Source organism: Somniosus microcephalus, unplaced genomic scaffold (genome assembly GCF_052327205.1).
Source record: "Somniosus microcephalus isolate GS21.2 unplaced genomic scaffold, FLI_Smic_1.0 unresolved_chr2, whole genome shotgun sequence".
Classification (NCBI taxonomy): domain Eukaryota; kingdom Metazoa; phylum Chordata; class Chondrichthyes; order Squaliformes; family Somniosidae; genus Somniosus; species Somniosus microcephalus.
In genome coordinates, this window is record NW_028225180.1 from 73966444 (window position 1) to 73979296 (window position 12853).

Sequence of the window (12853 nt, forward strand, 5' to 3'; positions counted from 1 at the left end):
GAGCTCGGGAAATCGCGGGGCGGGGGGGAGAGCCTCGGGAAATCGCGGGGGGGGGAGAGCGCTCGGGAAATCGCGGGGGGGGGGGGAGAGCCTCGGGAAATCGCGGGGGGGGGGAGAGCCTCGGGAAATCGCGGGGGGGGGGGAGAGCCTCGGGAAATCGCGGGGGGCGGGGGGGGGGGAGAGAGCCTCGGGAAATCGCGGGGGGGGGAGGGAGCCTCGGGAAATGGCGGGGGGGGAGAGCCTCGGGAAATCGGCGGGGGGGAGAGCCTCGGGAAATCGCGGGGGGGAGAGCCTCGGGAAATCGCGGGGGAGAGCCTCGGGAAATCGCGGGGGGGGGAGAGCACTCGGGAAATCGCGGGGGGAGAGCCTCGGGAAATCGCGGGGGGAGAGCTCGGGAAATCGCGGGGGGGGCGGGGGGGGGGGAGAGAGCCTCGGGAAATCGGGCGGGGGGGGGGAGAGCCTCGGGAAATGGCGGGGTGGGGAGAGCCTCGGGAAATCGCGGGGGGGGAGAGCCTCGGGAAATCGCGGGGGGAGAGCCTCGGGAAATCGCGGGGGGAGAGCCTCGGGAAATCGCGGGGGGGGGGGGGAGAGCTCGGGAAATGGCGGGGGGGGGAGAGCCTCGGGAAATCGCGGGGGGGGGAGAGCCTCGGGAAATCGCGGGGGGAGAGCCTCGAGAAATCGCGGGGGGCGGGGGGGAGAGAGCCTCGGGAAATCGCTGGGGGGGAGAGCCTCGGGAAATCGCCGGGGGGGGGGGGAGAGAGCCTCGGGAAATCGTGGGGGAGAGAGAGAGAGAGAGGGTGGGGGAGAAGAGAGAGGGGGTGGGGAGAAGAGAGAGGGGGAGGGGAGCGGAGAGAGGGGGAGGGGAGCGGAGAGAGGGTGGGGGAGAGGGGAGAGAGGGTGGGGGGAGGGAGAGAGGGTGGGGGAGCGAGGAGGGATGGGGGGAGTGGAGAGAGGGTGGGGGGAGCGAGAGGGTGGGGGAGCGAGGGAGGGTGGGGGGAGGGGAGAGAGGGGTGGGGGGAGGGGAGAAGAGGGTGTGGGAGCGAGAGGGTGGGGGAGCGAGGGAGGGTGGGGGGAGGGGAGCGAGAGGGGGGAGGGGCAGGGAGAGGGGGGGAGGGAGGGTGAGAGTAAAGCAGGGAGAGACGGGGAGGGAGAGAGAGGGGAGAGCGTGAGGAGAGGGGGAGGAGAGTAAAGCAGGGAGAGACGGGGGAGGGAGAGAGGGGGTGAGGGAGGGAAAGAGTGAAGGGGCGGGACAGGGGAGGGAAAGAGTGAAGGGGGTGGGAGAGCTTACCTTCTTCCTTCCTTCGCAGGGGTCCATCGGGCCACCTTCCCCCCCCCCCCCGTCGCGCTCTCTCTCTTCCCCCCCGTCGCGCTGTCTCTCTTCCCCCCCGTCGCGCTCTCTCTCTTCCCCCCCGTCGCGCTCTCTCTCTTTCCCCCCCTGTCGCGCGCTCTCTCTCTTTCCCCCCGTCGCGCTCTCTCTTTTCCCCCCCGTCGCGCTCTCTCTCTTCCCCCCGTCGCGCGGCTCTCTCTTCCCCCCCGTCGCGCTTCTCTCTCTTCCCCCCGTCGCGCTCTCTCTCTTCCCCACCGTCGCGCTCTCTCTCTTCCCCCGTCGCGCTCTCTCTCTTCCCCCCCGTCGCGCTCTCTCTCTCTTCCCCCCCGTCGCACTCTCTCTCTTCCCCCATCGCGCTCTCTTCCCCCCCGTCGCGCTCTCTCTCTTCCCCCCCGTCGCGCTCTCTTCCCCCCCGTCGCGCTCTCTCTCTTCCCCCCCGTCGCGCTCTCTCTCTTCCCCCCGTCGCGCTCCTCTCTCTTCCCCCCGTCGCGCTCTCTCTCTTCCCCCCTGTCGCGCTCTCTCTCTTCCCCCCGTCGCGCTCTCTCTTCCCCCCCGTCGCGCTCTCTCTTCCCCCCGTCGCGCTCTCTCTTCCCCCCGTCGCGCTCTCTCTTCCCCCCGTCGCGCTCTCTCTCTTCCCCCCCGTCGCGCTCTCTCTCTTCCCCCCGTCGCGCTCCTCTCTCTTCCCCCCCGTCGCGCTCTCTCTCTTCCCCCCCGCGTCGCGCTCTCTCTCTTCCCCCCCGTCGCGCTCTCTCTTCCCCCCCCGTCGCGCTCCTCTTCCCCCCCCCGTCGCTCTCTCTCTTCCCCCCCCCCCCCCGTCGCTCTCTCTCTTCCCCCCCCCCCCGTCGCTCTCTCTCTCTTCCCCCCCCGTCGCTCTCTCTCTTCCCCCCCCGTCGCGCTGTCTCTCTTCCCCCCCGTCGCGCTCTCTCTCTTCCCCCCCGTCGCGCTCTCTCTCTTTCCCCCCCTGTCGCGCGCTCTCTCTCTTTCCCCCCGTCGCGCTCTCTCTTTCCCCCCGTCGCGCTCTCTCTCTCTCCCCCCCGTCGCGCGCTCTCTCTTCCCCCCGTCGCGCTCTCTCTCTTCCCCCCGTCGCGCTCTCTCTCTTCCCCCCGTCGCGCTCTCTCTCTTCCCCCCGTCGCGCTCTCTCTCTTCCCCCCCGTCGCGCTCTCTCTCTTCCCCCCCGTCGCACTCTCTCTCTTCCCCATCGCGCTCTCTTCCCCCCCGTCGCGCTCTCTCTCTTCCCCCATCGCGCTCTCTTCCCCCCCGTCGCGCTCTCTCTCTTCCCCCCCGTCGCACTCTCTCTCTTCCCCCATCGCGCTCTCTTCCCCCCCCGTCGCACTCTCTCTCTCTTCCCGCCCCCATCGCCGCTCTCTTCCCCCCCCGTCGCGCTCTCTCTCTTCCCCCCGTCGCGCTCTCTTCCCCCCCGTCGCGCTCTCTCTCTTCCCCCCGTCGCGCTCTCTCTCTTCCCCCCGTCGCGCTCTCTCTCTTCCCCCGTCGCGCTCTCTCTCTTCCCCCCTGTCGCGCTCTCTCTCTCTCCCCCCGTCGCGCTCTCTCTTCCCCCCCGTCGCGCTCTCTCTCTTCCCCCCGTCGCGCTTCTCTCTTCCCCCCGTCGCGCTCTCTCTTCCCCCGTCCGCTCTCTCTCTTCCCCCCGTCGCGCTCTCTCTCTTCCCCCCGTCGCGCTCTCTCTCTTCCCCCCCGTCGCGCTCTCTCTCTTCCCCCCCCCCGTCGCGCTCTCTCTCTTCCCCCCGTCGCTCTCTCTTCCCCCCCCGTCGCGCTCTCTTCCCCCCCCCCGTCGCTCTCTCTCTTCCCCCCCCCCCCGTCGCTCTCTCTCTTCCCCCCCCCCCGTCGCTCTCTCTCTCTTCCCCCCCCGTCGCTCTCTCTCTTCCCCCCGTCGCGCTCTCTCTTCCCCCCCGTCGCTCTCTCTCTTCCCCCCCCCCGGTCGCTCTCTCTCGGTTCCTCTCTTCCCCCGTCGCGCTCTCTCTTCCCCCCCGTCGCTCTCTCTCTTCCCCCCCGTCGCTCTCTCTCTTCCCCCCCGTCGCTCTCTCTCTTCCCCCCCGTCGCTCTCTCTCTTCCCCCCCGTCACTCTCTCTCTTCCCCCCCGTCGCTCTCTCTCTTCCCCCCCGTCGCTCCTCTCTCTTCCCCCCCGTCGCTCTCTCTCTTCCCCCCTGTCGCTCTCTCTCTTCCCCCCAGTCGCTCTCTCTCTTCCCCCCCAGTCCGCTCTCTCTCTTCCCCCCCAGTCGCTCTCTCTCTACCCCCAGTCGCTCTCTCTCTTACCCCCAGTCGCTCTCTCTCTCCCCCCAGTCGCTCTCTTACCGTCTTCCAGCTTCCCCCCAGTCGTTCTTTTCGCTTCCCCCCCCAGTCGTTCTCTCTCTTCCCCCCCCAGTCGCTCCCTCTCTCTCTTCCAACAACAACATGCCCTCAAAAAGCCTCTGCACCGCCCCCCCCACTCGCTCTCTCTCTCTCTCTCTCTTCCCCCCCCCACTCGCTCTCTCTCTTCCAACAACATGCCCCTCAAAAAAGTCTCTCTCCCCCGTCTCTCTCTCTCTTTCTCTCCCCCATCTCTCTCCTCCCCCAGTTCTCCCTCTCTCTCTCCCTCAGTCGCTCTGTCTCTCCCCCTCAGTCTCTCTCTCTCTCCCCCCTCAGTCTCTCTCTCTATCTCCCCAGTCTCTCCCTCTCTCTCTCTCCACATCTCTCTCTGTCTCACCCATCAGTCGCTCTCTCCTCTCTCCCCCTCAGTCGCTCTCTCTCTCTATCTCCCCATTCTCTCTCTCCCCAGTCTCTCTCTCACACACTCCCAATTTCTCTCTCTCACACTCCCAATCTCTCCCTCTCACTCCCAATCTCTCTCTCTCTATCTCCCCATTCTCTCTCTCTCTCCCCAGTCTCTCTCATCTCACACTCCCAATCTCTCTCTCTCTCTCTATCTCCCCATTCACTCTCTCACTCTCACTCCCAATCTCTCTCTCTCTCTCTCTATCTCCCCATCTCTCTCTCTCCCCAGTCTCTCTCTCTCACACTCCCAATCTCTCATCTCTCTCACACTCCCAATCTCTCCTCTCTCTCACTCCCAATCTCTCTCTCTCTCACACTCCCAATCTCTCTCTCTCACACTCCCATCTCTCTCTCTGACACTCCCAATCTCTCTCTCTCACACATTCCCAATCTCTCTCTCTCACTCTCACTCCCAGTCTCTCTCTCTCTCACTCCCAATCTCTCTCTCACACTCCAGTCTCTCTCTCTCACACTCCCAATCTCTCTCTCTCACACTCCCAATCTCTCTCTCTCACACTCCCAATCTCTCTCTCTCACACTCCCAATCTCTCTCATCTCTCTCACACTCCCAATCTCTCTCTCTCTCACACTCCCAATCTCTCTCTCTCACACTCCCAATCTCTCGCTCTCTCTCACACTCCCAATCTCTCTCTCTCTCTCACACTCCCAATCTCTCTCTCTCTCTCACACTCCCAATCTCTCTCTCTCACACTCCCAATCTCTCTCTCTCACACTCCCAATCTCTCTCTCTCACACACCCAATCTCTCTCTCTCACACGCCCAGTCTCTCTCTCTCTCTCTCACACTCCAATCTCTCTCTCTCTCTCACACTCCCAATCTCTCTCTCACTCCCAATCTCTCTCTCTCTCCACTCCCAATCTCTCACACTCCCAATCTCTCTCTCTCTCACTCCCCCAATCTCTCTCTCCTTCCCTCTCTCTCTCTCTCTCCTTCCCTCTCTCTCTCTGTCTCTCTCTCTCTCCTTCCCTCTCTTCTCCTTCCCTCTCTCTCCTTCCATCTCTCTCTCTCTTTCCTTCCATCTCTCTCTCTCTCCTTCCCCCCCTCCTCTCTCTCCTTCCCCCCCTCTCTCTCTCTCTCTCTCCTTCCCTCTCTCTCTCTCCTTCCCTCTCTCTCCTTCCCTCTCTCTCTCTCCTTCCCTCTCTCTCATTCCCTCTCTCTCTCTCTCTCCTCTCTCTCTCTCTCTCTTCCCCCCAGTCGCTCCCTCTCTCTCTTCCAACAACAACATGCCCTCGAGAAAGCCTCGGCACCGCCGGGCTCCCCCCAGCTAGTTAACTATAAATAACTTTAAAAAACTATTTTAAACAATTAATCAAATTTTTGGAAAAAATAATTTTTTAAGAAATCGTGTCTAAAATAAACTTACCTTACTGTAAAGTCCTTAAAAACAATAAAGCTGTGGAAAAAGTGTTATAATTTTAAATAATAGATCACTTACCTTAAAGAATCCACTCCTTACGCCTCCTTTTCACATTTCTAAAAAGTTCAGGCCCTTACACACGGGCAAACCTGTCAAAAAGAAGGAAGTTCAACGCGTGCGCGCAGAGTCCTGCGCGCACGCGTTGGACCTCTGAACCCCTTGGAGGAAATGCCGGTTTCCCGCGCATGCGCTGTGCATGCTGAAATCCGGCACTTCCGACGGGCCCACGCGTGAGTACCCCGTCCGTACTCAGGCGTTGGGACCGGAATTACTGGCCCATTAATTCTGTTTCTCTCTCCACAGATGCTGCCTGACCTGCTGAGTGTTTCCAGCAATTTCTGAAATAAAAACAGAAAAAGCTGGAAATACTCAGCCGGTCAGGCAGCATCCGTGGAGAGAGAAACAGAGTTAATGTTTCAGGTCGATGACCCTTCGTCAGAACCGGAAAAAGCTGGAGATGGAACAGGTTTTTAAGCAGGTGTGGGGGCAGGGAAAGGGGGGAGGGGAGGGAAGAATAAATGGGAAGGTCTGTGATGGGGTGGAAGGCGGGAGAGATTAAAAGACAAAAGGGATGATGGTGCGAGGCTAAAGGAGATGGTCATGGGACAAGTAAAGAAACAAAAGATGGCTCTAGATGAAGTGTAAATGGCAATGGCAGAATGATCGATAGCTGCCTTGTGAGAGAGAAAAACAAAATGGAAAAAAAGATTGGTGCCAAGGTTATGGTCTGAAATTGTTGAACTCAATGTTGAGAGCGGAAGGCTGTAAAGTGCCTAATCGAAAGATGAGGTGCTGTTCCTCGAGCTTACGTTGAGCTTCGTTGGAACAGTGTAAGAGGCCGAGGTCGGAGAGGTCAGAGTGGGCGTGGAGCGGAGAATCAAAGTGACAGGCGACCGGAAGCTCGGGGTCCCCCTTACAGACTGAACGGAGGTGTTTCGCAAAGCGGTCACCCAATCTGCGTTTGGTCTCCCCGATGTAGAGGAGACCGCATCGTGAGCAGCGAATACAGCATACTAGATTGCAAGAAGTACAAGTAAATCGCTGTTTCATCTGGAAGGGGTGTTTGGGGCCCTGGACAGTGGGAAGGGAGGAGGTGAAAGGGCAGGTGTTGCAGCTGCGGCGCTTGCACGGGAAGAACAGCGTTTTCTGTTTTTATTTAAGGAAGGCCAGGGTTTGGAGGACGGTTTCGTACCTGAGAATGACAGGCCCGCACTGGGACGGCTTGATCTTGCAGCACAGCTCCTCCAGCTCCAGCTGCTCCACCGGGGGGAGCTGGTAGGCAGGCCAGGGCTGGGCCATGAGCCAGGTGTAGTCCACGCCCTGATTCGTCCGCTTGTACTCCGCCTGGCGCTCCCGCTGCTGCCTCTCGGCCCGCTTGAGCTGCAGGCTGAGCTCCAGCGTGAGGGTGTCGGTGACCAGCTCCTCCTCGGTGCGGGGAGTGAGACCGGAGCGGCGGTCACTCCAGCCGAAGATGGACGAGAGGAACATGGCGAGGAGGGAGGCCGGGTACTGGAAAGGAAAAGAACGAGCGTCAATAGCAGGCTGGTGACCGTAACGCAAGACCTGTCGCTGCCGAGTTCCTTATCTCGGTCTGGTCTCCCGGGGGGGGGGGGGGGTGGTCAGGACAGGCCTCTGCTGGCAGGAGATAGAGAAGGGGGAGTGGGACTAATTCAAAGAGCCAGCACAGGCACGATGGGCCGAAAGGCCTCCTTCTGTCCTCTAACTTTCTAATGACCGTTATGATAGCCAGTCCCGAACCGCACTTGAATGAACTCATCGGCTTGCGCAGGGAACGTGAAGCTCCTGAGGGAGCGCTGCACCGTCGGAGGGGCAGTACTGAGGGAGTGCCACACTGTCGGAGGGTCAGTACTGAGGGAGTGCCGCACTGTCGGAGGGGCAGTACTGAGGGAGCGCCGCACTGTCGGAGGGGCAGTACTGAGGGAGCGCTGCACTGTCGGAGGGGCAGTACTGAGGGAGCGCTGCACTGTCGGAGGGGCAGTACTGAGGGAGAGCTGCACTGTCGGAGGGGCAGTACTGAGGGAGTGCTGCACTGTCGGAGGGGCAGTACTGAGGGAGCGCTGCACTGTCGGAGGGGCAGTACTGAGGGAGAGCTGCACTGTCGGAGGGGCAGTACTGAGGGAGCGCCGCACTGTCGGAGGGGCAGTACTAAGGGAGTGCCGCACTGTCGGAGGGCAGTAATGAGGGAGCGCCGCACTGTCGGAGGGCAGTAATGAGGGAGCGCCGCACTGTTGGAGGAGCAGTGCTGAGGAAGCGTCGCACTGTCGGTGGGGCAGTACTGAGGGAGCGCCGCACTGTCGGGGGGGCAGTAATGAGGGAGCGCCGCACTGTTGGAGGGGGCAGTACTGAGGGAGCGCTGCACTGTTGGAGGGGCAGTACTGAGGGAGTGCTGCACTGTCGGAGGTGCTGTCTTTCAGAGGAGACGTTAAACCGAGGCCTCATTTGCTCCCTCAGGTCGACATAAAAAATCCCGCAGCACTATTTCGAAGAAGAGCAGGGGGAGTTCTCCCCAGTGTCCTGGGGCTAATATTTATCCCTCAACCAACATCACTAAAACAGATGATCTGGTCATTATCACATTGCTGTTTGTGGGAGCTTGCTGTGCGCAAATTGGCTGCCGCGTTTCCCACATTAGAACAGTGACTACACTTCAAAATTACTTCATTGGCTGTAAAGCGCTTTGAGACGTCCTGTGGTTGTGAAAGGCGCTATAGAAATGCAAGTCTTTCTTTTCAGAGAGAGGGAGGGGGTACAGTGGAGTGGGGCAAACCAACCAGGGTCCCAGGCAGCTTCTAATCACCATCCAGTGACTCCTGCCGGAGAGGTGGCGCGGGGAATCTCCCCGGGAAGGAGTGGGGCGGTTCTCCTGATCGGTCGCAGTGACCTCGGTGCTGACCCCGGATAAACTGCGGGGACGAGGGGACAAATCGGAGAGGCCTCCATCCCCTCCCCCAACCCCACCCCCCAATTCCGAGGAAATTCCCGCTGCGGGTGTCTGGAAGGGGGGGGGGGGGCGCGGCAAGTGAGGACAGAATCGGGCTTGGCCACGATGCCTGCCACAGTCGAATAGCTCAAGGCCAAGGCTCACAAATGAAGATTGGCCACTCGGGCCAGGTAAGGAATTGGCCGGCAGAGCGCGCCTGTCAAGCGGGGGGGTGGGGGGTGTAGTTGGAGCAGGCAGTTTGTTGACGCACTCCCCGGCCTGTCTGTCCCCCGCATGTGGCTTTCAGACAGACGTCTACCCTGGGGCAGCTCGGTCAAGGGAAGTAGGAACACCAGAAAAGAAGGAAAAACCCTGCATTCATATAGCGCCTTTCACAACCTCAAAACACCCCAAAGTGCTTTGCAGCCAATGAAGTACTTTTTTTGAAGTGCAGTCACTGTTGTAATGTAGGAAACGTGGCAGCAAATGTGTGCACAGCAAGATCCCGCAAACAGCAATGAGATAAATGTTGGTTGAGGGGTAAATATTGGCCCCAGGACACCGGTGAGAACACCCCCCTGCTCTTCTTCCAATAGAGGGCGTGGGATCTTTTACGCGAAAGGGCAGACTGGGGCCTCGGTTTAACGTCTCATCCGATAGGCGGCACCTCTGACAGTGCCGCGCTGCCTCAGTACTGCCCCTCCGACAGTGCCACGCTGCCTCAGTACTGCCCCTCCGACAGTGCCACGCTGCCTCAGTACTGCCCCTCCGACAGTGCAGCGCTCCCTCAGTACTGCCCCTGCGACAGTGCGGCGCTCCCTCAGTACTGCCCCTCCGACAGTGCGGCGCTTCCTCATTACTGCCCCTCCAACAGTGCGGCGCTCCCTCAGTACTGCCCCTCCGACAGTGCGGCGCTCCCTCATTACTGCCCCTCCAACAGTGCGGCGCTCCCTCAGTACTGTCCCTCCGACAGTGCGGCTCTCCCTCAGTACCGCCCCTGCGACAGTGCGGCACTCCCTCAGTACTGCCACTCCGACAGTGCGGCGCTCCCTCAGTACCGCCCCTGCGACAGTGCGGCACTCCCTCAGTACTGCCCCTCTGACAGTGCGGCTCTCCCTCAGTACTACCCCTCCGACAGTGCGGCGCTCCCTCAGTACTGCCCCTCCAACAGTGCGGCGCTCCCTCAGTACTGCCCCTCCGAGAGTGCGGCTCTCCCTCAGTACTGCCCCTGCGACAGTGCGGCGCTCCCTCAGTACTGACCCTCCGACAGTGCGGTGCTCCCTCAGTACTGCCCCTGCGACAGTGCGGCACTCCCTCAGTACCGCCCCTCTGACAGTGCGGCGCTCCCTCAGTACTGCCCCTCCGACATTGCGGCGCTCCCTCAGTACTGCCCCTCCGACAGTGCGGCGCTCCCTCAGTACTGCCCCTCCGACAGTGCGGCGCTCCCTCAGTACTGCCCCTCTGACAGTGCGGCGCTCCCTCAGTACTGCCCCTCCGACAGTGCGGCGCTCCCTCAGTACTGCCCCTCTGACAGTGCGGCGCTCCCTCAGTACTGCCCCTCAGCAGCTGGAGATGCTGCTGTGCTTTTAGCGTCCGTGGGCTGTCGTCCGGTTTGAGGCAGTGTCTCCACTTTGAAGGCGAGGAGCCGGGTTAAGAAAAGCGCAGGGGACCAAACGGTGAGCTGTTCAATCCCTGCCGTTCACAGCTTCCCCAGGGCGGCCCCTGAACTGGCAGGTTCACTCTCCGAGGCATTTAGTCTGGCTACAGCCAGAGAGAATTTGTTTCTGGGTTTGTTTAAGTCCAGGATAGCCGATCAGTGTGAACTTTCAGGGTTCAGTGAGGGTCAAAAGTCGTGTAGAGGCTCTGGTCTTGTAGTGACCGGTGCATTGCTGTTTAAGCAGCGGCTGGGTTTTTGCAGCGCGTGTTGTGGGTGTGTTGTATTCTGAGCAAGAAGGTCCTGGGTTTGAGCCCCACACCAGAGACATGAGCCCATAATTCAGACCGACACTCCCAGTGACAGTACTGAGGGAGCGCCGCACTGTCGGAGGGGCAGTACTGAGGGAGCGCCGCACTGTCGGAGGGGCGGTACTGAGGGAGCGCCGCACTGTCGGAGGGGCAGTACTGAGGGAGCTCCGCACTGTCGGAGGGGCAGTACTGAGGGAGCGCCGCACTGTCGGAGGGGCAGTACTGAGGGAGCGCCGCACTGTCGGAGGGGCGGTACTGAGGGAGCGCCGCACTGTCGGAGGGGCAGTACTGAGGGAGCTCCGCACTGTCGGAGGGGCAGTACTGAGGGAGCGCCGCACTGTCGGAGGGGCGGTACTGAGGGAGCGCCGCACTGTCGGAGGGGCAGTACTGAGGGAGCTCCGCACTGTCGGAGGGGCAGTACTGAGGGAGCGCCGCACTGTCGGAGGGGCAGTACTGAGGGAGCGCCGCACTGTCGGAGGGGCGGTACTGAGGGAGCGCCGCACTGTCGGAGGGGCGGTACTGAGGGAGCGCCGCACTGTCGGAGGGGCGGTACTGAGGGAGCGCCGCACTGTCGGAGGGGCGGTACTGAGGGAGCGCCGCACTGTCGGAGGGGCGGTACTGAGGGAGAGCCGCACTGTCGGAGGGGCGGTACTGAGGGAGCGCCGCACTGTCGGAGGGGCGGTACTGAGGGAGCGCCGCACTGTCGGAGGGGCGGTACTGAGGGAGCGCCGCACTGTCGGAGGGGCGGTACTGAGGGAGCGCCGCACTGTCGGAGGGGCGGTACTGAGGGAGCGCCGCACTGTCGGAGGGTCGGTACTGAGGGAGCGCCGCACTGTCGGAGGGGCGGTACTGAGGGAGCGCCGCACTGTCGGAGGGGCGGTACTGAGGGAGCGCCGCACTGTCGGAGGGGCGGTACTGAGGGAGCGCCGCACTGTCGGAGGGGCGGTACTGAGGGAGCGCCGCACTGTCGGAGGGGCGGTACTGAGGGAGCGCCGCACTGTCGGAGGGGCAGTACTGAGGGAGCGCCGCACTGTCGGAGGGGCGGTACTGAGGGAGCGCCGCACTGTCGGAGGGGCGGTACTGAGGGAGCGCCGCACTGTCGGAGGGGCGGTACTGAGGGAGCGCCGCACTGTCGGAGGGGCAGTACTGAGGGAGCGCCGCACTGTCGGAGGGGCGGTACTGAGGGAGCGCCGCACTGTCGGAGGGGCGGTACTGAGGGAGCGCCGCACTGTCGGAGGGGCGGTACTGAGGGAGCGCCGCACTGTCGGAGGGGCGGTACTGAGGGAGCGCCGCACTGTCGGAGGTGCCGTCTTTCGGATGAGACGTTAAACCGAGGCCCCGTCTGCCCCCTCGGGTGGATGTAAAAGATCCCACGGCCACTATTGGAAGAAGAGCAGGGGGAGTTCTCCCTGGTGTCCTGGGGCCAATATTTATCCCTCAACCAACATCACTAAAAACAGATGATCTGGTCATTATCACATTGCTGTTTGTGGGAGCTTGCTGTGCGCAAATTGGCTGCTGCGTTTCCCACATTACAACAGTGACCACACTTCAAAAAAAGTACTTAATTCGCTATAAAGCGCTTTGAGACGTCCTGAGGTCGTGAAAGGCGCTGTAGAAATGCAAGTCTTTCTTTCTCCGTTGTAACACTCTGTTACACACCCCACTCTTAGTTATAACACTCTCTCTCTGTGGTACACTCACTGTGAGGCCCTTGTTTCAGACGAGCGACTGGCTTATCGAGAGGACAGCACATTGTGGCAAAACCCTGCCGAAGTAACACGACAAAAAAAAAAGTGACTCCCGGGTTCCAATCTTTAAGGGGTCGATCTCCGCAGATCTTCGCTGCCCCAGCACCAGATACCGCCCAGTTCCCGCAGCGGGCGCCGAATCACGGGCGCACGCTCCACGATTTCAGGCCAGGGACACAGGTGGCCCGGCGTCGTAAACAGTGGCTAATCCGGGACTCACCCGGGCTGTGAGTGCTGGTGAGCCAGGTCTCTGGTCCGTCTCCTGTGCCCTCTGGAGTCCGCCAGCTCACTGAGCTCGAAGCCACTGCTCCCCACGCCCAGGTAACGGCCAGTTAATCAGGTATTAAGCGACTAATCCCGAGGCTTCCAGCTGTGTCAGCGCCAAGCGTCCCCTTGGGCTTATGTGGAGCGGGGGCTTGTGCACCAAGTCAAGTGCTCCTAAATGATCGTAGCATTAAATAACAGTAAATTTCATTTATATAGCGCCTTTAATGTAGTAAAATGCCCCAAGGTGCTTCACAGGAGCGATTATCAAACAAAATTTGACACCGAGCCACACGAGGAGATATTAGGACAGGTGACCAAAAGCTTGGTCAAAGAGGTCGGTTTTAAGGAGCGTCTTAAAGGAGGAGAGAGAGGCGGAGAGGTTTAGGGAGGGAATTCCA

The 12853-nt window shown here is 61.4% G+C and overlaps 1 protein-coding gene across 1 annotated transcript in view; it reads right to left on the reverse strand.

Moving 5' to 3' along the window:
• LOC147092824 (protein RD3-like) overlaps positions 1-12538 on the reverse strand; it is a 26754-nt gene extending 14216 nt beyond the window's left edge. The window contains exons 1-2 of the mRNA XM_085976075.1: positions 12409-12538; positions 6724-7040 (exon numbers count right to left, since the gene is read on the reverse strand). Of these exons, the coding sequence (XP_085832201.1) occupies positions 6724-7019 (296 nt within the window). The 5' untranslated portion in view covers positions 7020-7040; positions 12409-12538. The remainder of the gene's footprint in view (positions 1-6723; positions 7041-12408) is intronic.
• Positions 12539-12853: the final 315 nt, after the last annotated feature.